General features: G+C 32.3%; 1 protein-coding gene across 5 annotated transcripts in view; it reads right to left on the bottom strand.

Moving 5' to 3' along the window:
• The window catches only part of ARB2A (ARB2 cotranscriptional regulator A), a 398,527-nt gene that overhangs the window by 263,770 nt on the left and 107,530 nt on the right, over positions 1 to 27,227 (bottom strand). For 4 of the 5 annotated variants that reach the window (XM_074328744.1, XM_074328741.1, XM_074328742.1 and 1 more), the window contains exon 5: positions 23,681 to 23,872. The exons of the other annotated variant lie outside the window; for it this stretch is intronic. In XM_074328744.1, coding sequence (XP_074184845.1) covers positions 23,681 to 23,872 — 192 coding nt within the window. The remainder of the gene's footprint in view (positions 1 to 23,680; positions 23,873 to 27,227) is intronic. 5 annotated transcript variants of the gene reach the window in all.

The following is a 27,227-nucleotide window of genomic DNA, read 5'->3' as shown; positions in this document are numbered from 1 at the left end:
ACTGTAAAATAATTTTGTTCTTTTCATATCAATGCTTTTTCATTTTCACTAGAACTAATTACCTTTAAATAAATGATTCAGAGATGTCAAAAGAGACTCTCAGGGAATGTTTCAAGAGGTCCCAGTTTCCTGAATTATAGCCTAGAACATCTGCTTAGCAATCTGGCAAGTAGTATGAAGCCAAAACAGAGCATTTCATATATAGTAGTTGTATCTGACCTCAAGAATGTGACAGCTGGCTGTTTGCCTATAACCTTTATACTGTAAAAATCTAAAATTCTGTATACAAGAGAGATTAGTACAAACACGAGTGCCAACACCAGAAGCATGGAGTGTAAAAAGAAAACAAGTTGCTTTAGGAAAGTAGAATTGTTGGCTTCTTCATGCCAAAGGAATTAGAAAATATTGTTAAAAGAACTTACAAAATTAAAGCAACATAATAACTTGATTTTTCTTACAACCGAGAAAAACAAAACTAAACAAATGTATAAAGTTAAACCTGTTATAAAACTGGATAAAAAAGTATTAAAACTTAAATTGGACCTTCCCATAAATGAAGCGCTTAAGTGTCAGAAGCATTTTAGGATAGAATCAGATAGAAAGGAAATGACTTTATCAACTACTTAAGTACAAACTAATTCTCTTCTAAATGGAAGGTAGCAGTTATAAGCCACTTGACATATACTCTTAAAACATGCATAAACATATCAGGTGGAACGTGTGTCCACAAGTGGACTGGTGAGTATTGCAAGTAAACGGACATCACACTGTTAGAGACACCTGTAGTCTCTACCTGATCTTCACTAATCAGCAGGGTATGATACTTACGCGACCAGACAGGAAATGACACTCAGTTTCAGTCCAGTCTAGAAGGAAATTGATCTTGGGATTTTTAACTAGTTTCAGATTCAGAGGTCTAGAAACATATTAATCTTTTATGATCTCTAATCTATTATTAGATCATGGCTGACCCCCAGTTACTAAAAAGGCACATGAATCTTACAAACTTCATTAATGAAAAGGGAATTTGAAATGTCCCACTATCTACCATATTCTCATGGAATTCAAAATTATTTCAAAGACGGTTGTAAATATGTTTGATAATATGCAGATGATGGGAAAGCATTTTTATGAGAGCCCTTATTGGATAGTTGTAGTAAGGACAATGGAAATAACTGATAAGATATGAAACTGGAGGTTATACCTGAGGCAACAGTGGAAGCCTTATACAACAATGACCCACTCATCCAGGAGTCAAATTGTAAGCACTTTCAATCATCCTGAAACCAGAAAAAAGTGTCTAACTACATTCACACTAATCTTCAAGTTTTATATGGTAAAAGATACATCAGTAGGTAAAAACTACTCTTACTGAAATCATACCTCCAACAACTCAAGAATGACTTACACATGAGAAGAATATTAAGAAATCCCAAATAAGCAGAGGTTAGAAAGGCAGCTTTCAGACAGAAGGAAAAGCAAGAGCAGAGGTGATGTAAGTGCACAGGAAGAGTTCAAGGAATGGCAAGTATTTCCACTAAAGAAAAGAATACTATGAGAGAGAAAAAACAACAACTCTTTGTGATAACTTAGTGTGGGCTTTGGCTGTATCTCAAAAGTACCAGTTGCTGAGTTTCCAGATATATCTTCTAATTCAGCCAATATTGTTTTTTCTAGTGAATTCTTAATAAAGTATTAGGTACATACAGAAAAGTGCACAGTTTGATAAATTTTCACTAAGTAACACATCCATGTAACCAACAATCAGATATTTTAAATGAAGTTTACCAGCATCCCAAAAGCCCCCACCATGAAGCCACCTCTTTACGCATAAACTTTATCTTGATTTCTAACACCATGGGATAGTTTTGTTCATTTTTGAACTTTACGTAAATGGAACCATTCCAACTGCCTCTTTTAATTCAAGAGTGAATTTTAGAGATTCATCCGTGTTGTCACATGTATTTGTAAATTTGTTCATTCTTATTAAAGTATACCATTCTATTGTATAAATAAAGCACATTTAGAATTTATAAATATAATTAAATTTATAGATTAGATACTTATAATTAGACAATTAGAATTATTAGGTTGGTACAAAAGTAATTGCGGTTTAAAAGGTTAAAAACAATTGCAAAAACCGCAATTTTTTTTGTTTTTTGCACAAACCTAATACCATTCTACTACTAATGATTATAGAGATAGTTTCAGTTTTTAGCTATATGAATAGTGCTGCTATGAACATACTTCTTAAAAACCATGGTGTGCTACAGCTAGCTCATACTGGTTCACGAGAGCCTATGTTAAATTTTCAGGAATTCTGTTAAGTAGGATGTTAAACAAAACCACTATTAATAATTAAATTATGTAATCTTACAAAAAATACAATATATTTAAAACAAATGTAATAATAGTCATCACTTTCTAGTTATTATACTACATTTTACTATTATCTATGCTCTTAGGGTTTTTATATTTATTATGTCTGTATGGCGGAAATATTATAACGGTGGGATACTGCATCTCTCTTCATAACTCTGTGCTCAGTAACATCACATTGCAGCTTGAAATCAACCATGGTTTTTTACATGAGTATTTACACAACAGAAACTGGCAAGCAGTACAGATGAGTGCTTCATTTATTGTGTTGTTGATAGTGTAGACTTAATAATGTCTATAGCTGTTACACTGTGAATAGCATGTAATATTAAGGAAATTTTCTTCCAGTATTTGAAAACTATAATCCAAGATATTCACATAATTGATGAATAAGTGAAGTCTGCACATGTTTTTGCTGTTTCACTTTTGTCTTAGTGTTAATATAATAAAATATCAACTATTATGCACATCACATCACAATTGACAATGTCAATTGTAACCATAGGATGGCTATCAATATGAGTTCAGCAAAAATCAACAAAAGCATTCTATGAGAATCAATTCGCTATATAAAATTTACTATGAGTATTGCATATTTCATTATTTGGAAGTGGAACTGTTGGGTCTCAAGGTACATGTGTATTCAATTGTTTTCAAAATAGTTAATGTTAATTTACATTTCTACCAGGATTGTGTGAGCATTCCAATTGATTCATGTCTTCTGCATGTAGTCAGTATTTTGCTTTCCAAAACATTAGCACAAATGATAAAGTTATTGTCTAACGCTGTTTAGAGATGTAGTTCAATTTCAATCCCACCATTTTCCCAAGACATTTTTGTTCCCCAGGGAACATTTGGCACTATCTGGAAACATTTTCGTTGTTATAATTGACAGGGCGCTACTAGCATCTAGAGCAAGGGTGTCCAAACTGCGGCCCGTGGGCCAACTTCGGCCCGCAATCCATTTTTAATTGGCCCACAGCAAATTCCAAAAATATATTTAGTTTACTTAAATAAACCAGGTGAGGCAACATGTACTTCACCTCGAGTGAGTGGCCCGGCTGTTTGTGTATTTTACTGCATATGGCCCTTGGTGAAAAACGTTGAAAAAAGTTTGGATACCCCTGATCTAGAGGGTAGAGGCTAGGAATATTACTAAACTTCCTACAATGCACAGCACAGCACCCATAACAAAGAATTATCTAACCCAAAATGCCAAAAGTTCTGAAGTTGAGAAACCCTGCTTAAATCTAACCAACTCCCAATTAAGTTCATATTCTTGTTTGAGAAAAAAAGAAAAAGATCAAGTAAGAATGAAGTGTTCTAGGTGAACATCATTGTACTGGATAAACAACTTAAGACATATATTCTTTCGTTAATTATGCCCAAGGAAACTACATAATGCATAGAAAGCACCAATGTTATCTAAACAATTAAAAATTATATTTTACATCTCATAAGTGACAGAAATTCATTTTGCTCTTACGTAAAAGACCATTCAAAGATAATAGAATCTGAATTCAAAATTATTAAAAACATTTTTAAGTGCTATAATTTTTTTTTCCCAAATAGCTCATTGTCTTTAGGTTAATATGTCAGAAAAAGAGAAGAATGAAGAGGAAAATGTTGGTAAACACATACATTGGACAATCAATGGCTATTCCATTATATTTTCATTTGAAATATAATACTATTTAAATAATAATATGTATTTATAATTCCTAAATTGGAACTTCTCTTGAGTAATAAAAAATGAATTGACTTTATTTCAGTATACGTACCATGTTTGAACACTGTGTACCAAAGGCATGTCTAGAAATTATAATAGTCAAACTGAAGGCAAATTAAAATTATCGCTCTAGTAATATAAAGGCAATTTGAAAATGCATGTTGTTCTTTTTTAAAACCCCAACATTTTAAATCCTTCCAACCGAAATCTTCTCTTTATTAATATTTCTAAAATGATATTTACCCTCGTAAGAAAAAAATTTTCCCCATTAAAAATTTGTGGTTTCTAGAATAGAGGTTGAGAGATTATGGAGGCCAATGAAAAACTTGAAAAGTCTTATACAGTTGTTTATAAAATTAGCTTTACTCTGTCTCTTGTAAAGTAAAGGGAGGAGCAAAGATCAGATAAGAGATAAAACTAATTTAAAAAAATGTGTCCTATGACCAACAAATACATCTTATTCTCAGAAAACATCTGAATGCAGTTATTAATAGTTATTTCTCAATGGTAAAAACAGAATTATAAATGATAATAAATCAATCTTATTTGCCAGTAATCCAAAAAGTATATTTATTGAGTATGACCATTGCCCAGTGGTAAAATATGTACTATATATAAAAGAAAGATAAACACTTTGGATCGTAATTATGTTTTTCTTTATCCCCTAAATAACCATAATTCTGTTTTCAACAGCTTCCCCATGTCATTCTGGGGAAAGAAAAAAATAAAAATATCTATTATTGACTATGGTTTGGACAAAACTATATAGAACAAACGATAACTAATTATTTTGTTTGTTTGTTCTTAATCCTAAAATGTCAATTCAGGAATAGTCTCAGCAATTCAACTCATAAATATAAAAAACTGTAAAGACTTAATATAAGGCACAATGAATTTAAACTGGTGGTAAAAGGTAAATTAGTAAATGTCCATACAATTACGAGTCATTCTTCTATTCTCTGCCAATTAGGATTTATTTAAATTCTTTTCGTATGTAAGTAGTTCTTGAATTTATGATTTTCATACAAGTAGTTTTCAATATATGTCCTGGTTATCTTCTACCATTTAAGACTTGAAGCATGAGATACTAGTACGACACAGTTAGAAATAATTTTCTGGATAAGCAAAGTCTCGGAAACTGAAATCAAGGTTGAGGATTTCTATAAAGACTAGGCTAAAAATAAATTCATTTAATTTTCAAAAATCATGTCCCATTCTCTAAATAACTTATGACAGCAAATCTTGAATGATTTCATGAATATGTAGCCTTATGAAAATTATCAACAAATTCCTCCATTTTTCAATTTTTGTTTTCTTCATACTGCTAACATCTGAATGAATGGGGTTATCAAAAAAGAAAAGCACTTTATATTTCATTTGAGTTAGACTACATTGCCAACAGACAAAAATCAACCATGCTTTCCAAAGAATCATATATAATAAAATAATAAACTAAGCAATTACTTTTACTAATGTAAATATTAACATACACAATAAAATATTAAGCTAAGAAAGTATCTTCACTAATACTAACAAATGGATAATTTTCTTACCAAAGCTTCTAGTATCAAAGCACCTTTGATAAATACATGTCACTCAATGAATAAAGGGTTTAGGTCAAGTTTTCCCTAGTTGTTTTTTTAATAATAATTGTTTGTCTTTTTGTAACAGCATGCAAGAAAGATTTCCATACTCGTTATTCAACTAGAGGCTTCTAAATATAAAATCTGTTTTTTACATACTTGAAAACTATCCGCAACAAAGGTATCTAAGTATTCCTTCTTTATTTCACAAAAGGAGAAAGAGATGCCTAAGTAGGCTAAATAACTTTTCTAAGGTATAGAGCATAAAGTTAGTTAGAGAAGTAGGACCATAGCTAAGGCTGAATCAGAATTTATTTCCAGACATAACTTTAGGTGTATATCAGAAGGGATGGGAGAGTGAGCAAAAGGCCTAAGAGTTGCTCTCTTAAATAGTTTAAGTAAAAAAAATTCCAGTGCAATGAAAAACCGGATATTCCTTATCACAGCAGAAATGCATGTATTCCTTCTTACAAACAGGTTCTTTCCTGAAGCCTGTTTCCTCACTCCCGTTTTACAGCTCACCAGCTAACATTCTTCCCAACCTTCCTTTTCTCCCTAATCCACAGGGCTGACCATCCAAATAGCTAGCTTATGGCTTTCTAATTTCTATATAACCAGAGGACCTTTATGATTTAATATGTACTGTGTATTCCATACCAGCTCTTCTCATTCAAAATCTCTTCCTATAAGGCATGTATCTAGACGGAGAGTCTATTTATTGCCTGAAAATTTTGAATTGGGACACACATATCGAATGAAAAGCTGTTTGATGTGTTTATGTGTCAAGTTCTGCTTTTTTAATTAGTAGCAAAACTTGGTAGCAACCTCCTCGCCTCTCTCCATTCCCTAAGCAATGAATGATCTCTTACCGAATACATCAATACAAAAAGAATTCAATATTGACAAGATCTCTGTACCAAATCTTTTCTAAAACCAATATTTACTTTTGTAATTAGAAGATTTTAACATTAGAAGAAAAATAGAAAGAATTAAATACTTTTGAGAAATAAAACCAAAATTTTCCAATAGTTTGATTTCACACAGTGGGGCACGCCTGTGTCAGAAAAAAAAATTACTATAAAAATAGAAACACAAATCACTTTAAGACTTAGGAAAACCAATTCAGTCCATCTAGTATACTACCTCCGTTAAAGAAATAATTTATTATCATTAAAACATACACACACGCATACACACACCCCTTCCCTATACCTTCTCTAGGATGCAAATTTCAAAAATTAAATGTAGCAGTCAGTGCTTTGGGAGAGAAGAGCATGAACAATATTGTAGAATATTCTAAATGTTGAATGTGACCATATTAAATATCCATATATATTATCTCTTTCTACATCATTGTAAAATGGTAGTGAAGAGATTTCATCCAACTAAACACAATGCTTTTTCAGTCTTAGTGTAGGTTTTATAAGACCATGTCAACTGCCATTCACATTTTTTTCCATTGTTATCTAATAAGCTCCTTGCTTGGTACCTTTATACCAAGTATGTTCAGAGAAAAGAAAATGCAAAAGTAATAGCAAGTTAAATCATAGTACAAATTAATCTGCATATTAGGAGATACTGTTAATGTTATAATTAGTTACGCTTTTTATTGTAATTTTATAACAAGGGACTTAGAATCATCACTCAATTAATTCTTCAAAGCATCTGCATGACCTAGCATACCTATCATTGCAACAGAGAGATATGATGGAGAGTCAGAGAGCGGTGTAACAGGCATTATGTCAAACAAATGGCTTGGGACAGGTATGGTGGCGTATGTACATCAAAAACGACGTGTCTAAAATTAGATTCTCAACTCCCTCAATGGTAAAAGACCACTCCTCTTCAGTACTCTTGACTCAGTTAATGATACTACCATCTCCCCTACGACAGAAGCCAGAAACCCAAGTGTCATATTTGATTCTTTCATTTACTTCCTAAATATAATCAATCATTATAATATCTCTTGTATGTCTCCAGTTCTATACCTATATGCCCACTGGTTTCTCAGTTCAGTCTACCACCTTTGCTCACATATATTATCTCCATAGTATCTTACTGGTTATCCACTGAATTCACTCTTCAGGCTTGTGTCAGAATTAGCTTTCTAAAACACAGATTTAACCACGTCATTTATCTATTTAGAAATCATTCAATGCTGTTCTATAACCCTTAAGACATTTGACAACTACATTAAGAGGACACATCAGGCCCTGATGATCTCTGCAGCCTCAGTCTTAATTACTCTTCCTCTCACGTCAAAGTCAATGTTCAATTTATTCAGCTAATCCCTCTATCTGGAATACCTCTCCCCCACACTTAAAGATTTTATGTAAATCTCACTTCTTCTGAGAAGCATTTCTATAGAGATGGCATTAAGAGATGCTCCATTGTGCTCACCCATGCTTATACTTTTGGATACATATCACATTGTCCTGAATTTGCTTGTCTCCCCATTAAACCACAATGTGAGGGCAGGTGCTATGTTTTCTTTATCGCTGAACATCCCTAAACTTACAACAGTGATTTGCCCTCAATAAATACTTGATGGATCTATAGATGAATTGGAGGATGGACTCGTAGAGGGGTAGAAGGATAGTTTTCACAGAGATAGAAGGTTACAACAAAATTTTTGCCATTAACAACTCTGAGTTTAAAAAAAAATCATTTTCAGAAAGCTTATGTGTCTACTTTCTAGGTGCAGTTACCCCCAGAGGACGATATTAGAAGTTTATCTACAATGCCAAGGCAGTGCTAAAACCAATTTAATCCCAAGTCCTCTGGGTCCTTATATTAGTTGATAATATGGATCCAGAGAAAACACTACCAATACAATCAGATGCACAGAAGAGACCCTGTCATACTGTTATAGAAATAGGGTACAGAGTGGCAGGATTTGTAGTGGAAAAGGGAGTAAATAAACTAAAAACAAAATACTAAATAATTACCACCTCTACCTTCACACTATTGGCATTTATTAAGTACTCACCCTGTGACAGCCATTATAATAAGAACTCATATACATCATGTTCCTATTTAAAAACAGGGGAACTGAAATCACATACCGTGTTTTCCCGAAAATAAGACATAGCCAGACCATCAGTTCTTATGCGTCTTTTGGAGCAAAAATTAATATAAGACCTGGTCTTAATATAAGACCAGGTTTAAGACGAGGTATAATATAATATAATATAATATAATATAATATAATATAATATAATATAATATAATACTGGGTATAATATAATATAACATCGGGTCTTATGTTAATTTTTTCTCCAAAAGACGCATTAGAGCTGATGGTCCAGCTAGGTCTTATTTTTGGGGAAACACGGTACTATTATCTTTTATAGATTTAACAAAAAGAATGGTGACTGTCAATAAGCCATCACATTTTTGTCTTTTGCTAATGAAAATTCATTTATCCTTCCATCCATAAAAAGTTTTAAAAATCAGCTTCAGGTACAGTTGTTATTCATACATTTTGTCATTTAATCTTCATGATAATCTTCTAATTTGTAATATGATAATTTTGTGGATTAGAAAACCAAGTCTAAAGAGTACAAAACACTTGATGAAATCACACAACTATTAGGTCACTAACACTAATGTCTAGAAATGTAAAAACCGAGAATGTTTTAGGAAAGCTAAAACCGGTAACTAGGAATGTTTAACCCCTAAGCCTATGCTTTTATCCACTAAACTGTATTGCCAGGAAATGATGAAAATGAGCTCTGTCCTCAATGAGCTCACACTTTAGTAGGAAACAGAAGTATACCAATAAAATTCGACAAAATAACATTGCTGTTATAATTCAAGTTGTTATAAGGCGCAGTGTGGTGCATATATCCTGAACAAAATAACAGGCTATTCTTAAAGCTATAATATTTAGGAGGCATAACTGTATTATTCCTGTACATGAGGAAAGTAAGAGATTGAGTTGCAGAAGCTCATGGTGAGACAATGGTGTGGCTTTCTTCTAAATGTTTCTTTAAAACAATTGTTAATCTTAAAATTATTTGTCATAAAACATTCCAAATGTATCTAAATGTAAGGAATACAAAGACTGTATTTAAGGAGCAATATTAGAGCTAATGAAAGAGTTCTCAGGGATTAAAAAGAAAAAGGAATTAAGACTATATATACAAACAACTATTTATTATATATAATTTCTTTTCGAAATCGATCTTAAACCTCACTACCTATGGTATTGATACAGATTGGACATCATGAAGCACACAATAGAACAGGTTAACAGCATTCATGTCAATTTTCCTCTCTCTTATAAAATTGTTTCTGTAGTATGTTGCAAAAGCAAACTGATTCACTTGAAAAGTAAAAAATAAAATTTCTAAGAGACAAACTCTAAAACAGCTAAACCCCCTCTCTGGCTAAATGAACTAATTTATTTCATTTAGTGATCATAAAATACAAACACTATACTAGTTTTTTATTTTCAAGATTAAATTTTATGACTTTATTACACCAAAATAATAAAAGGAGACACCTTAAGAAATTACTGGGTCAATATTTTTAACTGTTTATAGTATTGTCTCTCTCCAAGTACCATTCTGTTTAAAACGGACTCATGGCTTTAAACTTGTTAATGTATTGTTGTAAATGCTTCCTACACAATCCAATTTTTTCCTCTAAAGTGAACACTGCAAATTGCCTTGGATGGACGATAATGAAAAAGCAACACCATTTATTAATTTTGTATAAGTTATCCTCCACCCTTGAGACTCCTTGGAGGGGAAGAGCATGTCTGAATTTCACCACATAGTGCCACAGGCAGAAAGGGAGAAAAACTAAACAAATGCATTCTGGGGGGAGAGAAAATGCCTACAGCACCAAATGACCTACTACATACCAATCTATGTAGTCTCTGATGTTCTAATTTGTTAATTTCTCAGGGAGACAATACAAAATACCAATAGTTTAAGTTCGTTTTGATCGAAGTATTTAAGTTTTTGATCACAAACAACACAAACTGTACAAAAGGATGGTGCATTTTCAAAACATTACAATGCTAAGAAGGTGTGCATGAAAAGCTTAATGAAAAGATAGTTTCTAACTATCAGAAAAATGTAAACTAAGAAAAATTCTTGGCATGTGTTTCTCTGGATAAATATTCTCTTAAATATTTTCATGACCAATTTATTGTAAGAAAGATAATTTTATTCAAATATGCAGCTCACAGTATGAATAAGCAATACTCATTTCCCAATAGAATTGACAAGTCTTTCAAATAATGGTTTATTTTTTTTAAATCAACACTACTGTTTTAGCAATTTGGAATTTTAACATACACAGATATTTGTAAGTGTGTCTGTATATATGATGTAAATGTAAATATGTTTCAAAACACACCATTTTTAATAATAAAGATTAAACTGGTCCTCATTAAAGTGAGTTACTATTTAAGATCTCATGTTCAAGCTGCACCATAACAGAAATACATAAATGCTGTACATATAACTTGATATCTTAAATTGTGTCCTTTACTTTTTTGTATGTGTGTCCTTTATTTTTAACTAAGTTTCTAATCTCTATATATAACCATAAAAACAACAATTTAATAGAATTGTTGTAAATAGGCATAAAGATAACAACGTAATAAAATTCTTTTAAAAGCTTCAGTCACTCCATTAAATATGAAAAAACTAAAAAAAAAATTAAAAAGCAATGGTCTTCTTTATCAAAAGGAAAAGGAAAGTTGAATTACTTGCTTAACAGTACTTTCCCTAATTTTGAAAATAAGTTTCTTTGGGAAACACATTTATAATATTTATCATTATCATGTGCTACTGCAGAAATAAAAGGGCAACGGAGAGCTTCTTACAAATATTAATTTTCTCCAGTGATGTTAAGAAAATTTCCTTCTGTAGTTTTGACCTATAAAATAAATTATAACTTATTTCATTCAGAATTTAAATTATACCATGTGTGTTTATTATAATTTAAACTCTAGATAAATATAATAGCTATGCTATGCAATTTCTATATGGCATTCCTAACCTAAATTGGCTTAAATCTTATGATTTTGTAAAATCAAATGTGAATGGCTCTGAAACAATATCATTTTTCTTAAATTGCATAATGTATACCTAAAACAATACTATTTGTGTGCTTTTTACTAACATAACACTACTTGTGCTATTTATTTTTTTATTAATACTACTTGGAGTCTTCTTCCACAGTCTTCAAGCTTCATGAGGCATATTCATCCCCGTACTGTATCCATTTAATAAACAAGGTATCTTTTCCTTTTCAATTGTATTATAAAAACAAGCAGCAACATAGATTCTAAGATTGCTGACATTTGAATATTTACTTGTGAGAATGGGGTTAATGATTATATTTTCATTTGAAGTAAACTAATAGCAGTTTGTTTATTTTAAAGTATAAAAGTACATGATTCTGAATATACAAAATATGTCAAGGTCTTCCACTTGATTCTCAAAATACTTCACTACAAATTTTTAGTAGCGATTTGCTTTATCTCCAGAAACAAAAGACTATATATTTTCTGTGTAATAAAGAGTTAAAATACAGGGCTGCTACCATCCAGAATTACTGTTGAAATTCAGTCTTAATTTAAGGAAGTTATATTGCAAATAAAAAAATAAGTAATTAATAGATGTGCTTTTTTCATATTAAATCTTTAACTCATAATTACGCATTAATTAGAATTTCTAATATCATATATTGAAATAGGCAATTTATCTAGAAATTAATATTTTAAATTTTGCCTTTGATTTCTTTCACATACACAGTTGAATAAAATCATCACCAGATAACATCAGAAGCATGAAATGCTACTGCAGAACTCCCCTCTGGAAACTAATATTATTTAGTCTTAAATTCACTTAACATTATTTTCTTTAAAAAACATTATTTTAGTGATTATGTAAATATAATACATTTAGTCTAAAGCTTGGTGACTTAAACTAATGTGCAAACTACACTTTCATAAACAAATTGCCTACCTTCCCTAATTTACTGTCTCAATGATTTCAAGTAAAATTTTATACTATTTCCTACTACTAATAGCTGACAGTCTTTCCATTTTAGTTCTTTTTCTTAAACAAAACAACTCAGGGGATAAACTGATAAATACTGGAAGCAATTAAGTTTTTAAAATTATATTCAAGATAAACAAAAGTATAAAGGCTAAAAAACAGAGATCAAATGTACAGTGAAAAATGCAAAGTTGCGCTATCTTTAATCTTTTTCTTCTTAAACCTAGACTACTCAAGAATTGTCAACTAATTATTCCATTTTATTGATGACATTTTTCTCTAGGGAAGTTATTTTAAAAGTTTAACCTCGGAGCAAGTCATGGCTTCTCCGATCTTTGAAAGTGTCCAGATCATTGATTATAACTGCAGGAGGTATTACCTTCCACCAGAGAATCTCACCCTGCACAATCTTACACACTCTCTCACTCCCAAAACAGCTTTGATTCAGCAATTCAAGCTGCTTCAGCTGATATTAAAAGAAGGACCACAGAAAAGGGATCAGCAGTTAAAACGAGGGGGAAAAAAAGGGCGGGGGCAGGGTGTGTGGAATACAGATCGTGGCTATAACAGTACAAAGCTCAAAGAGTACAGCATTTTGAAAAACACATCAGAGTGACTCAAAAATGAACATGACAGAAATTAAGCAAGATTTTTGTGTTTGCCTTCTATGCATTTAAACTCATCTCAACCTTCATTGAAATTCTGATCATATACAAACCCCAAGGCTTTTGACATACTTTCAAAACCCACACCCTCTCTTTCTCTAAATCTCCAGTCACTTCTTAGGTAGGCAAAAAATAAATAAATAAAATAAATAAATAAAAATAAAACATGAATGTAATTGAGAAATAGAAAGACCAAATTATAACCAACACTTTTCCATGTAAAAATGGTACCTAATTGTTTTAAAATCCAGTATTTTTTCTCTTGCACTTAGTGAAAAAGCCTGAGTCTACTTTAAAAGTTATTTAAAGTCTGTATAAACATAGGTAGAGGAATAGATATTAGACATAAGAGGCCTGGTAATATTTTTCTTGGGTTGAGGTCAGGATATCAAGGTGCTCTATGCTGTTATAGCTAGCTCTCCTCCTGACTATAGAAGGTATATGCTTATAGAAGGTATATGCTTAATTAATTAGTTCAGTACTAGAGAACACTCTAGATGCAAATAGCTATCACAGAATGGCTTAATCACATGTATCTCAGAAACAGTGACCAACATTCCTGAAAGTAACTGGATTTTCAAAAGTGAACATAGTTTTTTTCCCCCAAATCAGTCATGACAGGGCCAGAAGGTAATGATATATCTGCCATTGATGCAATGAGCAGACCTGTCTTCTGTCAAGAGTTGAAATCATAAAGGAATAAGCGGTCGTTAACAACCTCTCTCCAAACACTAGAGCTGTCATTTCATTGTTTTCTTTTGCTGGCATGGGGGCTGGTGTGGCCTCATATACCTTGTCAGTTCCATAATGTGCTAAGCTTTTAACCTTTTCTGGAATTCTTCACTTAAACAATTTTTTATGAAGTCTATAATGTAACAGATTATATATTATTTGATTTATTTATATTTCTCTCAAGGTTTACTTTTAAAATTTAGAATTAGTGCTATTGATTTTAACCTATCATTTATTACTCCATGTTTCAAATAGGGGGAAAAATAGCATTTATTTAAAAAAGGTTTGAAATGTAAATTTTAGTGGTCTAAATTCTGCCAGCATTTAGTGGCAAAAATCAATAATTATTTAAAGAAGCTGCTTGCAGTTTTATAATCAAACATTTAAACTCTTTTAGAAATGGTTAAGTGAATAACTACAGTATTACTACATTTCAGAAATATTTTCTTAAAAAATTTTAAAATTAAAATTATAAAAATAATACTAGCACAAAGAAAAACAAAACAAAACAGGAAGAGAAAGAATTGAATAGAGATGTTGAAAATGAAAAGTAGAAGAAGAAATTTCATGGTTTCCTGCATAAAGTTCCAGAAACATTAATGTATATCCATGTACGTAAGTAGTTGTAGGTATAAAAGTGTATTTTTTAACAAATGATCTCGTTTTTTTATCTGATAACTCTAAGACATCATTCCATATGACTGAACACATATACATACACATATAACTGCTTCTTCTTAATAACTACATAGCCTTCCATAATATAAGCATACCTTCATTTAATCAAACAGTCCCCTACCAGTGGTTACTTAGGTAGTTAGAAGTTTTGGTGTTATTACAAACTGCTATGATAAGCATCCTTGTTTTACTTTGTGTACTGCTGTAAATTACTTCAAATGCAATTTAGGGTCAAAGGTTAACATGTATATTTAATTTTTGAATGAGCATCCTTGGTATACTTTGTGAACTGACAAGGTATATAACAAAACTGCCATCTAAAAAGATTGCTTCAATTTACATTTCCACCAATATATTACATAAACTTGGTATGATTATACAATTTTATTGCCAATTTATCTGCCAATCTTACATGTTGAAAAATGGCATCTTGTTTTAATTAAGTATTTCTTTAATTCCACAAATACTTTGAATGACTATTTAAAAAGAGCACCAAAGCCTGTATGTCATTTGAACAAAAGTATATTTAAATGCTCCATGCAATTTTCATATTTCTGAGACCTTAAATGTGCATCTCCTGCCAAACAATATTTGTGTGCACTATGTAAATACTAAATAATTTTTTTATAAGCTGCTAGATATCATTGCTACTGATAAAAATAAAAGCTATGCACTATACTGATATGGTACTTATTACTATCTACTAATGATCAATAACCCACGAGAATCCTCTTAAAAAATTTCCATGTCAACAACTTTGCCAGATAATTATGTTGAAATAGCAAGATCTTACAGTACTTAACTTGAAGATTTGGAACTAAAGACAGTAGTTAAGGTGTTACCAAAAATTTATTACTCAAATCACTGAAAAACAAAATCATACCCTATTTTAGATAACCATTTATAATGGCTTCACATACATTTGTTGGGCAAAAATCCTAATACTGTAATCAATCAGCTTTATAAATATCCTGTCAAAAAGGGGAAAACATCATTATGTAAGTTTCAGGTGTACAGCTTTATAATACATCAAATCATCTGTATATTCCAGTTACCCCAATAAATTTGATTTAAAAAGGGGGGAAAACCTAAAATGGATTAAGAAAAGAAGAAACAAAAAGTCAACAGCCAGAATAAAAAAGTTAAGCTACAGTTTATTAAATGGGAAACAAATGATTTAAAAACCAAAAAGCTCTAAATCAACTTTCAAAGTGTGCAATTCACATCAGAGTCATGCAATTTATGTATTATTTAACTCAGCCCCCTTATAAACATGACATTTAAAAGAAAATCCTAAAATATTATAGTGTGATGAATATTGCTCCATAGGGGCATCACCGAGGTTTACAAAGCATTTTGTTATATAGAAAATTAGTGCTATTTGTCTTAAAAAGACACGAATTATAAAGTGACTGTTATTGGTATGAGTATAAAAAATGTAATTAAAATACCATATTGAATTCTTTAGATTATTACTATTACTTCCACAGATTACATTACAATATTAGTTTAAAAAAGAATGTGGTATTAACTCTCATCAGGATAAAATATATGGGAGGGGACAGAATATAGGTTACAGATGTCATTAATTTTTTTGAAGACTATAAGCTAATGGAACTGGCTTGGTATTAAAATATAAATTCAAACTTAAGTGCCTCTGAAGGGCAATAATGACTAGAAACAAGCGAACACATTCACAGAAATTCAGAAAAATTCAGAAATTGGAGTGCCACTTATTTTTTAAAGTTGTGGTAGCCTTGATTCTAAAAATAGAGGAATTGGTTATAAGTTCACATAAGGTGCAGTTACCCCATTCCCCTCCAAACAAACAAATCCAAAAAGAAAAAAGTGAAAACCAAAGTAACAGGTCACAATTTCACATCGTGTAGCCAGCTCTGCAAGAACCGTTTAGAGAAACATATCCAGAGAAGGACTAGAAAGGGGTCAGGCCATAAAAAGGGAAGAGACACAAATCTCAAATCAAGTGTACCATATGGGAGTCTGCAAAGTGAATAAAAAGAGCTCCATACCAAAATGTGACAGAACAACACAGAAAATTCTATAGAAGGGTTAAAAAAAGTAGGTAATTCCCAGAAACGAGAGCAAAAATAGATGGAAAAGAAAGTACAGACAATTACGTAAGACGATTAGAGGCTCAATCCAGAACTCCAAAACCACATGATAACAATTCTAGAAAAATGAAGATTACAATTATTAAGAAATGACACAAAAATTTTCTCTCAGAATTCAGGATCATGAGTGTACAGTAAGATCAAAAGGAATCACCAAGTGTCCAACATAATAAATTAAAAATAAAACGCATACCAAGGAAGAGGAAATTTTATTAAAAGCAGTATGATTAATTTCTTAACAACAGGGAGAAGTAAAAGAAGTTCCATATAGTAGAACAAAAGGATTCAAGATCAGAATGGTACTGGACTTTTCACTTAAGCCATTGGAAACCAGACAACAATGAAACAAAGCCTTCAACTTCAGAATGAAAATGATTTTCAATGTGGAATTCTCATGCCTAGTTGAATTATTAAAATGAAATGAATAAGTAAAATAATGGTTTTTTTTTTTTTTTTTTTTAGAAATACAAGGTTTTGAAAATTTTTATTCACTCTTTGATATATGTTCCAGCAAAATGAGGGCATGTATCTAAAAGCAGGGGTCCTTAGATCCAGGAAATAGAAGGTCCAACATAAGAGAGAATCTAAGGAGACACCCAGGAAGAGAGATAGGTAGGCAGGCTTAGTAAGTGACCAGTCAAGATTGGAACAAAACTCCACAGTGTTCCGAAACAGAGTTTTCCAGAAGAAGAACATGAAACTGTAAGATTATCTGATAAATGTGACCATATAAAAAATTACTGGGGCCAATCAAGATCTGAATTAACAATTGTTAAAAGAAAATAGAAAAAAACACCCTAGGAAATTATTAATTCCATGAAAACAAACTTGTAGCAAAAATGAAAAGCAACCATAGGACCTACTTGGCTCAGCCATAAGCAATATGAAAGTAGTATCAATACTATAAAGCTTAATTGCTGATTTAATCCAAAAACTGTCAGAATGGGAAAGAGCTTCTTGTCTATCCATAACAGAAAGTGACTGATAAATCAAGAGACAACAACACTATAATTTTAAATGTGGATATAGAGAATATTAGTAACACTAAAAGTATTGAGAGTGGTTATATCTAGAGAACAGAACAGGTGAGGAAGGATTAGGAAAGGATAATCCTTATTTTTATATATGCCTTTTGATTTTACTTGACTTTACTTTTTCTGTTTTCTGTGCTATGTTCTGTATACTGTATTCCTCAACTCTAGCTTTTAATTTACTAATTCTCTCTTCAACTATATCTGATAGCTACACGACCTGACTCTTCTCTGTGATGAATCATCTCCTCATAAAATTTTTAGTTTCCAACTATAAATTCATCTTCATTATGGATTTACTCTGGGTTGTAAAGTATTTTTATTGGCAGCTTTATGTTTGCCAGGAGTTTCATCAGTACAGAATCCATTTTTACATGAATTCACATTGCTTGAGATTCTCACACTAAGTAGGTTGTCTACATTCAAACTGCAAATCTAAATTCACCTTTGGGTTAAGGTGTGTGGCTTCTATTTTCTAAGGGAGGCTGTTTATTTACCCCACTTGACACCTCTGGCAAAGACACTTCCTCATTTTATTTCTCGGCCATGAGCTGATTTTTTCCCCCTAAATACTGAAAGGGCGGAAACTTGCAGAGCCCTAGTTACAACCACGGGCCCCAGCTATAGCCTTAGTTTTAGCTCCTGCCTCTCAGGCCCAAAGCTGTGATGCAGCCCCTGTCACAGGTATAAGTCTAGGGTTTATATCTCATTAGCTATTTCCTTTGGGCTGCCGCACCCTCCAGGGACTTACCATTGTGGCTTTAAGTTTTCTCTTGTAGTCAGGCACTTAAAGATTCCTTTTCTATCTTCTGAACGTAACTAGGTATTGAATATTTTTGTTGTTGCTATGTTTTATCCCTTATTCTTATGTATGATCAGTGGGCGAGAGGGCATAGTAATTAGCTCAGTCCACCACATCATAGAATCCAAATTGTATAAACTACATTGTTAAAAATATTAACTTTTAAAACTTAGACATCATAGTATGAAAATTATACTCAAAGTAAGAAATATAGAAATAGAATACTCTGCTGAATAATCCAGCTGTGAGAAATTAGAAAAAACAATGTAGGCTTAATGAAGTCATCAAACTTCTGATGAAATTATTAAAATTAGTGATTTTAAGTCGTGTTGGGTAGGAATCTCTTATAACGTATTTTGAAAGTATTCTTCATAATTTAAACTTTTACTTACACTAACTTTATTACAAGACATTTTCTAGAACTTTTTTCTGTTTTACTAAACATGTCTGCTTTCAGATCTACCTTACCTGTTACACCTAGAGCCTCAAAAGTACACATAAACCCTCAATCAATCCAAAGAGTATTCCCTACACCAATGGTCCTCGGATGGTGCCCAGATTAACAGCATCGACATCACCTGGGATATTCTCAAAAATGTAAAATTTCAGGCCCCAACCAGATCTTCTGAATCAAAATCTGGGATTGGCTTAAGGCAACTGGTGTTTCCACAAGCCCTCCAGGTGATTCTGATGCATAGTAAAACTTGACTCTAGACCAATGGCTCCCAAACTGCTCTCCATAAAACATTTTGACAGTGCATCTCAATTAATCCAAGCAGACGGAGACATCAGTGAGGTATTTACGGTCCAAATCTAAGGAGGCACTCACTCTCAGGGCCCTATAAGTACTGCACACCTCTGAAACCCTGAGAGTGAGTGTCTCCTTAAGTTTTGCACCCTTCATCCACCTCTGCAATTAGTAATTAAATGACATAATGTAAATATCATCTACTTTCCTTGCCCCTTTTTTGGAGACCAACTGAAATGACTAAAAAGATGCATATGAGAAAAGATCAAAGAAACAAGTATGAGAAAATCTCAAACTGCACAATCAGACACTGAATAATTACTACTTGGCTATATGATACACTGTTTCTTACTCCAAGTAATAAATTATGCAATGAATTATTAAACACTAAAAATATTAGCTATGAAACCTCAGAAGAACTGTGGAAATTTATCTGGTATGTAGTACTTCTACACGAAATCTCCATACATGTTTTATAATAAAGTTCTGAAGTACTGAAAATACAAAGATGGGAAGGTCTGCAATTTTCAAATTGTGATCTATGGAGCCCCAGGGTTCAGGGAAGGAATCCCAGGGGGAGTGGATGTGGTTCCAATACTCACCCCAACTTCAACCAAAGTGGCTCCAAAGATTAAAAAATTACCTATATCTATATTAACAAAACAGTCCACTTAGAGGCAGGGCTCTACAGTTGAAAAAAAAAGTGTTTTAACCTTACAATGATATGAATCCAATTTTAGGAACTTTAATCTTATATTAAAAATCTGCAAGAAATATAGCAGAAATGTTATTAACAACACTGGGTAAAGATGACATTGTCTGACCTGAAAAATTTCAGAATTTACTTCAGTTGTGATATGAAAACTGACAAAACATGAAAAACAGAGTAGTGGCTCCCAACCTTTTGTAAACTATGGAAACCTTTACATACAATTTTTGAAAAATGTCCAAAAATGAAAACAAATAGAGCTTATCTGATTAAAAAGTAAGGATGAAACAGCTTCTTTCTTCCCATTAGTCTTCCTCTGCCTGCTTCCTAAAATACCTTCCCACAACTGTTGCTCCACCTCCCGACAACACAAACACAGAGACGCCCTTGAAGAATTACCAGAGAAACACTATGAAAAGGTAAAACCAAAGTAATAAAATCACTTTATCTGGACTAAAAGCAGATATCCATTTTTAAAGTTTCACCATGCAGCAAGTTACCACAATAAAGTTCATGTTCAGTTATTATAAAATAAAGAGAATAAAGTATACAAACTAAAAATTTCAAAATATACAACATAGTAAATACTAAATACACTAAATGTTAAGGTATTTAGAAATCAACTGCTTGTTTTTATTTTTCATTTTTCAAGGAATCATGAATTGCTGATTGAGAAAAGCAGAAAAAAGGTCAAGGCAATAAAAATGTATTCCCCAAAATACTATTCCTACTTCCAAGAAAGATGACTGACTATACTACTATTACAGACAAACTTCCTTCCTTCTGTTTGGGATATTCACAGGTAATCAGTTCAAAGATGTTTGGTATGGCTTCCCATATACTCTTCTTTTTTTTTTAGTTTCAGGTGTACAAAACAATGCAATAGTTAGACATTTCATCCCTCACAAAGTGATAACCCCCTCCCCCAATCTACTGCCCCTCTGACATCGTACATATCTATTACAATTCCATCGACTGTATTCTGTATGCAGTATTCCATATCCTGTGACTATATCGTGTTTCCCCGAAAATAAGACCTAGCTGGACAATCAGTTCTAATGCGTCTTTTGGAGCAAAAATTAATATAAGACCAGATCTTATATTAGATAAGACCCGGTCTCATATTAAAGTAAAATAAGACCAGGTCTTATATTAATTTTTGCTCCAAAAGACGCATTAGAACTGATTGTCCGGCTAAATCTTATTCACACACACACACACACACACACACACACACACACACAGGTATATATATATATATACACATATATATATGTATGTATATATATCTGTGTGTGTATATATGTATACATATATGTGTGTGTGTATACATACATATATATATATGTATATATATATGTATGTATACACACACATATACATTAACTTATAGTTGACATACAATATTATTCAGCTTTAGCTTCAGGTGTACAATGCAGTGGTCAGGCACTTACACTGTCATGAAGTGGTCTCCCTAATAAGACAAGTGCCCATCTGACAACCTACAAAATCTTCACCACATTATTGATTATATTCCGCAAACTCTTTCTTATCCCTGTGGCAATATTGTAGTTACCAATTTATGCTGTCTAATACCTTCCCTTCTCCCTCATCCCTCAGCAACCATCAGTTTTTCTTCTATGTCTCTGAGACTACTTCTGTTTACTTTGCTGATTTATTTAGTTCTTTAGATTCCACATATAAGTGAGATCATATCCCATATACTCATTAACCTCAAAAAATCTTATACAACAATAAAATATTCTAGAATGGGAAAGGCTTATAGTTGATCTAGTAGCAGGGACAATATAATTACATAAAGTATTTCACTAAGCACTCAAAAGTACAAATATCTGACTTTCTTTACTAAATTTTATTGAAAATATTCACTGAATTGTGATCACATTTCACATATAATCTTAAAATACATCAACAGAATCTGTTCTAACCACAAACTTTGTCAGAAAGTTCATTCACTATTCATATCCTGAAATATGAAAGTTTAAATACAAAATTTTATGTGAGTTAATTCAATTTAAACCACAATTTATTTAAGTTAAATTCTACTAAAAACACACTGTTGAAGTTTGCAACATTCAAAAGTAACCCTTTTGTATTCTTTGCACATCCATGAAGACTGAAAAAAATACGCAATTAACTTAAATTCTACTTAAAATCTATTAACAAAAATATTCTTTAGGAAATTGGGCTGGCCGGAACACAGTTGACTTTTGAACAACACGCAGTTGAACTGTGCAAGTCCCACTTATTCGTGGATTTTTTTTCAATAAATACATACAGTACTATAAAGTATTTTCTCTTTCTAATGATTTTCTTAATAACATTTTATTTTCTCTAGTTTATTTTATTGTAAGAATATAGTATATAAAACATATATATACAAAACAAGTGTTGATTGACTATGTTATAGTAAGGTTTTGGTCAACAGTAGTCTGTTAGTAGTTAATTTTGGGGGGAGCCAAAAATTATATGCAGATTTTCAACTATGTGGGGGTCGTTCAAGGATCCACTGCATTAACATTTCAGAGTTAACAGAATAGAGAACATATTATCTTTCATCTTTGTAATCATCAGTTTATCAAATAATTTCTTTCCAATTTTAATTACAAAAATGTAATAATGTAGCTCTTATAAAATATACATGCATGCATATATTCCTAACTTTACATTCTTATACAGGATGCCACTTTACCTTTTGTTTGAAGAAAAACTGTACTCATATGTGAAAGAAACCCATACTTTGCAAAATTTGGCTATTCGCTACAGAACTTAAGAATATGACAGTAAAACAAAAGTATACAAATATACAGATGTAAAATGCTAGGTCAGAATAAACAATTTCACTATTATAGGAAAGAAAATCTTGAACACAATTTTAAAATACCAATTTCTAAATTGTTTGAATTCAATTCAGTAATTCAGTAAATATTGCATGTTACCATTTTGTACGTATATTTCTTATGCCTAAATCATTTTATTTGTGCCTCTAAAGAGTTTTCTAAAGAAATGACAAAAAATACTGAATTATTCAAACACTTCTTTTAAAGAATAAGACATTAATTTAAAGTAGCAGATTTCCTTTAGTTTCTAACTTCACTAAATTAGGTAGGAAAAGATTTACAAAATAATCATATTTTTTCAGAAGCATTTCAATAACATTGATAAGTACATGATAGTTTGTGAAACTGTGTAATACTAAAAAAATTTTAGAATTAAAAATATTCATTTCAAAGACATTATCTAAATTTTTGTACAGAAGGTATCATTTTGTTTTTAATTGTAACTGCAAAATAATGCAAAATAATACTTCATTACAAATAAATAACAATAATTTAAAGATAAGATTATATTTAGCATATAGTTTTGAAGAGATATCTTAAAATAATTTATCACACATATTAAAACAGAGCTATAAAATGCCAAAAAAATATAAAGGAAATTGTACTTACATCCATAGCTCTCTTAATAAATGGTATCTGTGTGCCACTGTCCAGATCTTCATTTATAATAAGCCTTCTAGCCCACTGCCCTGCCCTGACAACACCGCTACCATGAATTAAAACCATCAGTTTCTGTGGATTTGTCAAAGCATCCTCACTCATAAAGATAAAACTCTTTGGTTCACTTTCAGTGGCATCTACCTGTAATTTAAAAAATAATAATAAATAAATGTTTTCTGACAGGCATAAACATAAATTAGAAAACTAATGATTATTATAAATAATAAAATGGCTATTACAGAATTATACAAGTAAAAAAAAACTTTAAAATAAAATGAAAACATTCATGAGATTAACAATTATATATAAGTTGGACTAAGGACCTCATAGTAATTTAAATACTGTGTTTCCCCACAAATAAGACTTAGCCGGACAATCAGCTCTAATGCGTCTTTTGGAGCAAAAATTAACGTAAGACTGGGTCTTATTCACTATAAGATCGGGTCTTATACAATATATATATGAGACTGGATCTATAATATAATATAATATAATAAAATATAATAAAATATAATATAATAAAATATAATAAAATATAATAAAATATAATAAAATATAATATAATATAATATAATATAATAATATAATAAAATATAATAAAATATAATAAAATAAAATATAATAAAATATAATAAAATATAATAAAATATAATATAATATAATATAATACTGGGTCTTGTATTAATTTTGGCTCCAAAAGACGCATTAGAGCTGATGGTTCGGCCAGTTCTTAGTTTTGGGGAAATATGGTATAAAAACATAAAAAAAATTATATTAGAAATATGTCTCCCTACATTATTGTTGTATATTTAGTATGATACTATCATTACATATAAGAATGAATAACAGTTTGAAGTCTACCTATTGTCTAGATACTATGTGAAATGTTTAAAAAATATTATCTCAACTAATCACAATCCTATTAAGGAGGTACTATTATTATACTCATTTACAGATGAAGAAATTGAGAGTTTAACTTGCCCAAGGTCACATCTATAATTCTCTAATAGACGCATACTGCACAGAAAACAGAAAAATCCAATTGAAGGATCCATCTATTTGAATATCATGTATTATCTAGGAATACTAATAAACTTTTAAAAGGTGGGAGAGGAAACTATTCAAAAATTCAAAAACCTACTGTTCTATGTAAATGGACTTTGAAATTTCATTCAGAGTTTGAACATAGGATTATATCACAATTATTTTAGGAAGGAGTATTTGTATACTCTGATAACTTCATTTTATGTACTAGTTATCTCTAGGCTGATAAGTATTTTTATTCATTTTGATTGTACTTAATATTTAAGTTTAATCTAGATGATGTATGATTTAGATTTGAAAGACTCAACAGACTTTTAGGAAGGGAAAACTCCCCAACCTTGTATTATATATGCCATGGCACACACTGAGTAGTATTTCGCATCAGGAGTGGCAAATAACTAGGACTGGAATTCTTTGTGCAGCCAGGTCAGAGACAGAGGCTAAAATCTTGATGGCTGGTAATGCAGACATCCTGAAACAGAGAGGGTCAGTCTACATCCCATGTATGCAATAGTTCTTCACTTTGTCAGCAGTATATATTTATACAATTATTAAAATAAGAAATAGACAAAAACTCTAGATATCAAAAAATACGCTGAATTCTAACTGTTCCCAGGCACTGTTCGAGAGAAGAGAAAAAAATTAAAATTCCTCTACTTCTAAAACAATCAGATTGATGTCAGTAATAGATACTTAGCCATTTTTGTCAACAGAGCACAAAGGGCAATTATTTCAGCAAGAGGAGCCTGGCCACAGGGCTTAGGGAAAAATACTATCTTCTCAATGGAGCCTTCCCTGACCACCTCATTTAAATACCTCCCCAAGAATTCCCTAGGCCCTTGCTCTGTTTTATTTCCCTCCATAGCACATGACACAATTTAATATATTGTATGTTTTACTTTATATATTTGTTTGTATCTAGCTATATTCCCAATGCCTAAAAGAGAGGCGGACACATTACAGGCACTCAGTAAATAAAGGAATGGATAAACTTTGGGAATATGAATCTCATCAAGCATCACCAGTGACTTCCTTTAGATAGATGGCATTTAACTAAATAATGCACACTATAACTGATTATCACACTTCCTGGTTCAGAAAACATATTGAATATTAAATTCAAACACGATTATAAAGAATTTTAGAATTAGTGACGTCATCAAAACGGCGGCATGAGGTGAGCCTCTATAAAGCTTCCCTGGAATTTATAACTAATCGAACAACAATAACTCCACAAAGGACTCCCTGCAGAGCAGACAGACAAGATGAAGAGGCCCACTACTGAATTCACCTAAAGGTGGGCGAGTCGCGCTATTGGAGGAGGAGGAAAGGGAGAAGCGCAGAGACGGAGCTGCACAGGCGCAGGACACAGACCTAGCTCAGTGCTCCAAGCTCGCTGCATCCCGGAACTACCGCAGCTGCGGGACAGGGGAAAACTCCGACGGCTAGAGTTCTGTTTATGGCCCACAGGGCTGAAGGGGCAGCATATAACACGGCTGAACCCAACGCTCACGGCAGAGACCTCAGAGAAAAGACTAGGGAAGAAGGCTGAAAACGGTGGTTTAAGTCTTCACTGTCAAGCAGAGAACGGAATCTAGGCACTGAGACTAGCCGCCCCTTCCCTACCCTCCCAGAGCTCGCCCCACCCCCACCTGCGCGGTGCTAGAAGCCGAACAGTAGCAGTGTCAGATCAAAAGAACAGACTATTTGCTGTTCTGAGAACTGTGGACCACAGACACAGATTCGCAGCCCAACTAGCTCCGGTAAAGGGAAGGGAGCTGTGGAAGCAGGACCGCCTGTGGTGGTGGTCCCCACCATTGCTCTGGGCCAACTCTCACAACTGACCCCGCCCCTGGCCCCACGTATCTGGGCGGATCCCTGCAGGAGTAAACAGAACTGCTGAAACATACCAGCTCTGAATCTGCTGCAGGAAGAGCTTTGGAACTTCAAAAGCTCCCTGCATACCAACACGGACACTACGCCCTGTGACCCAGGTGAATTATTAACAGAGGAGAAGCCCATCTCCCAGGGAATCCCCCCATTGTGAGAGAAGCTGGAATAGTGCAAGAAAATATAGCACTACCATTTGAGAGAGAAAAAAAAGGCTGCAGTCGAAGACAAAATTAAACATTCTACCAACAAGTACTGGAAAACAAAAGAAAGACCTCTTCCTATCAACCTATTGCAGAAGCTACTCCTGTAGATGTCTAAGAAGAGAAATAATAAATCAGTAATTGCCATGAATAACCAAGGCAACAAGACAGCTCAGAAAGACAGTGAAAAGTCTCCAGAAAAGGAACTTAAAGATATGGAAATATGTGACTTACATGACAGAGAATTCAAGATTGCATTTCTGAAAAAACTCAACGAGATGCAAGAAAACACAGAAAGGCAGTTTAATGAACTCAGAAACACAATCAAAGAACAACATGAGCATTTTACAAAAGAGACT

Source organism: Rhinolophus sinicus, linkage group LG03, assembly GCF_036562045.2.
Source record: "Rhinolophus sinicus isolate RSC01 linkage group LG03, ASM3656204v1, whole genome shotgun sequence".
Classification (NCBI taxonomy): domain Eukaryota; kingdom Metazoa; phylum Chordata; class Mammalia; order Chiroptera; family Rhinolophidae; genus Rhinolophus; species Rhinolophus sinicus.
Note: the sequence above shows the minus strand (reverse complement) of the source record. Positions and strands in the feature narration are given on the sequence as shown.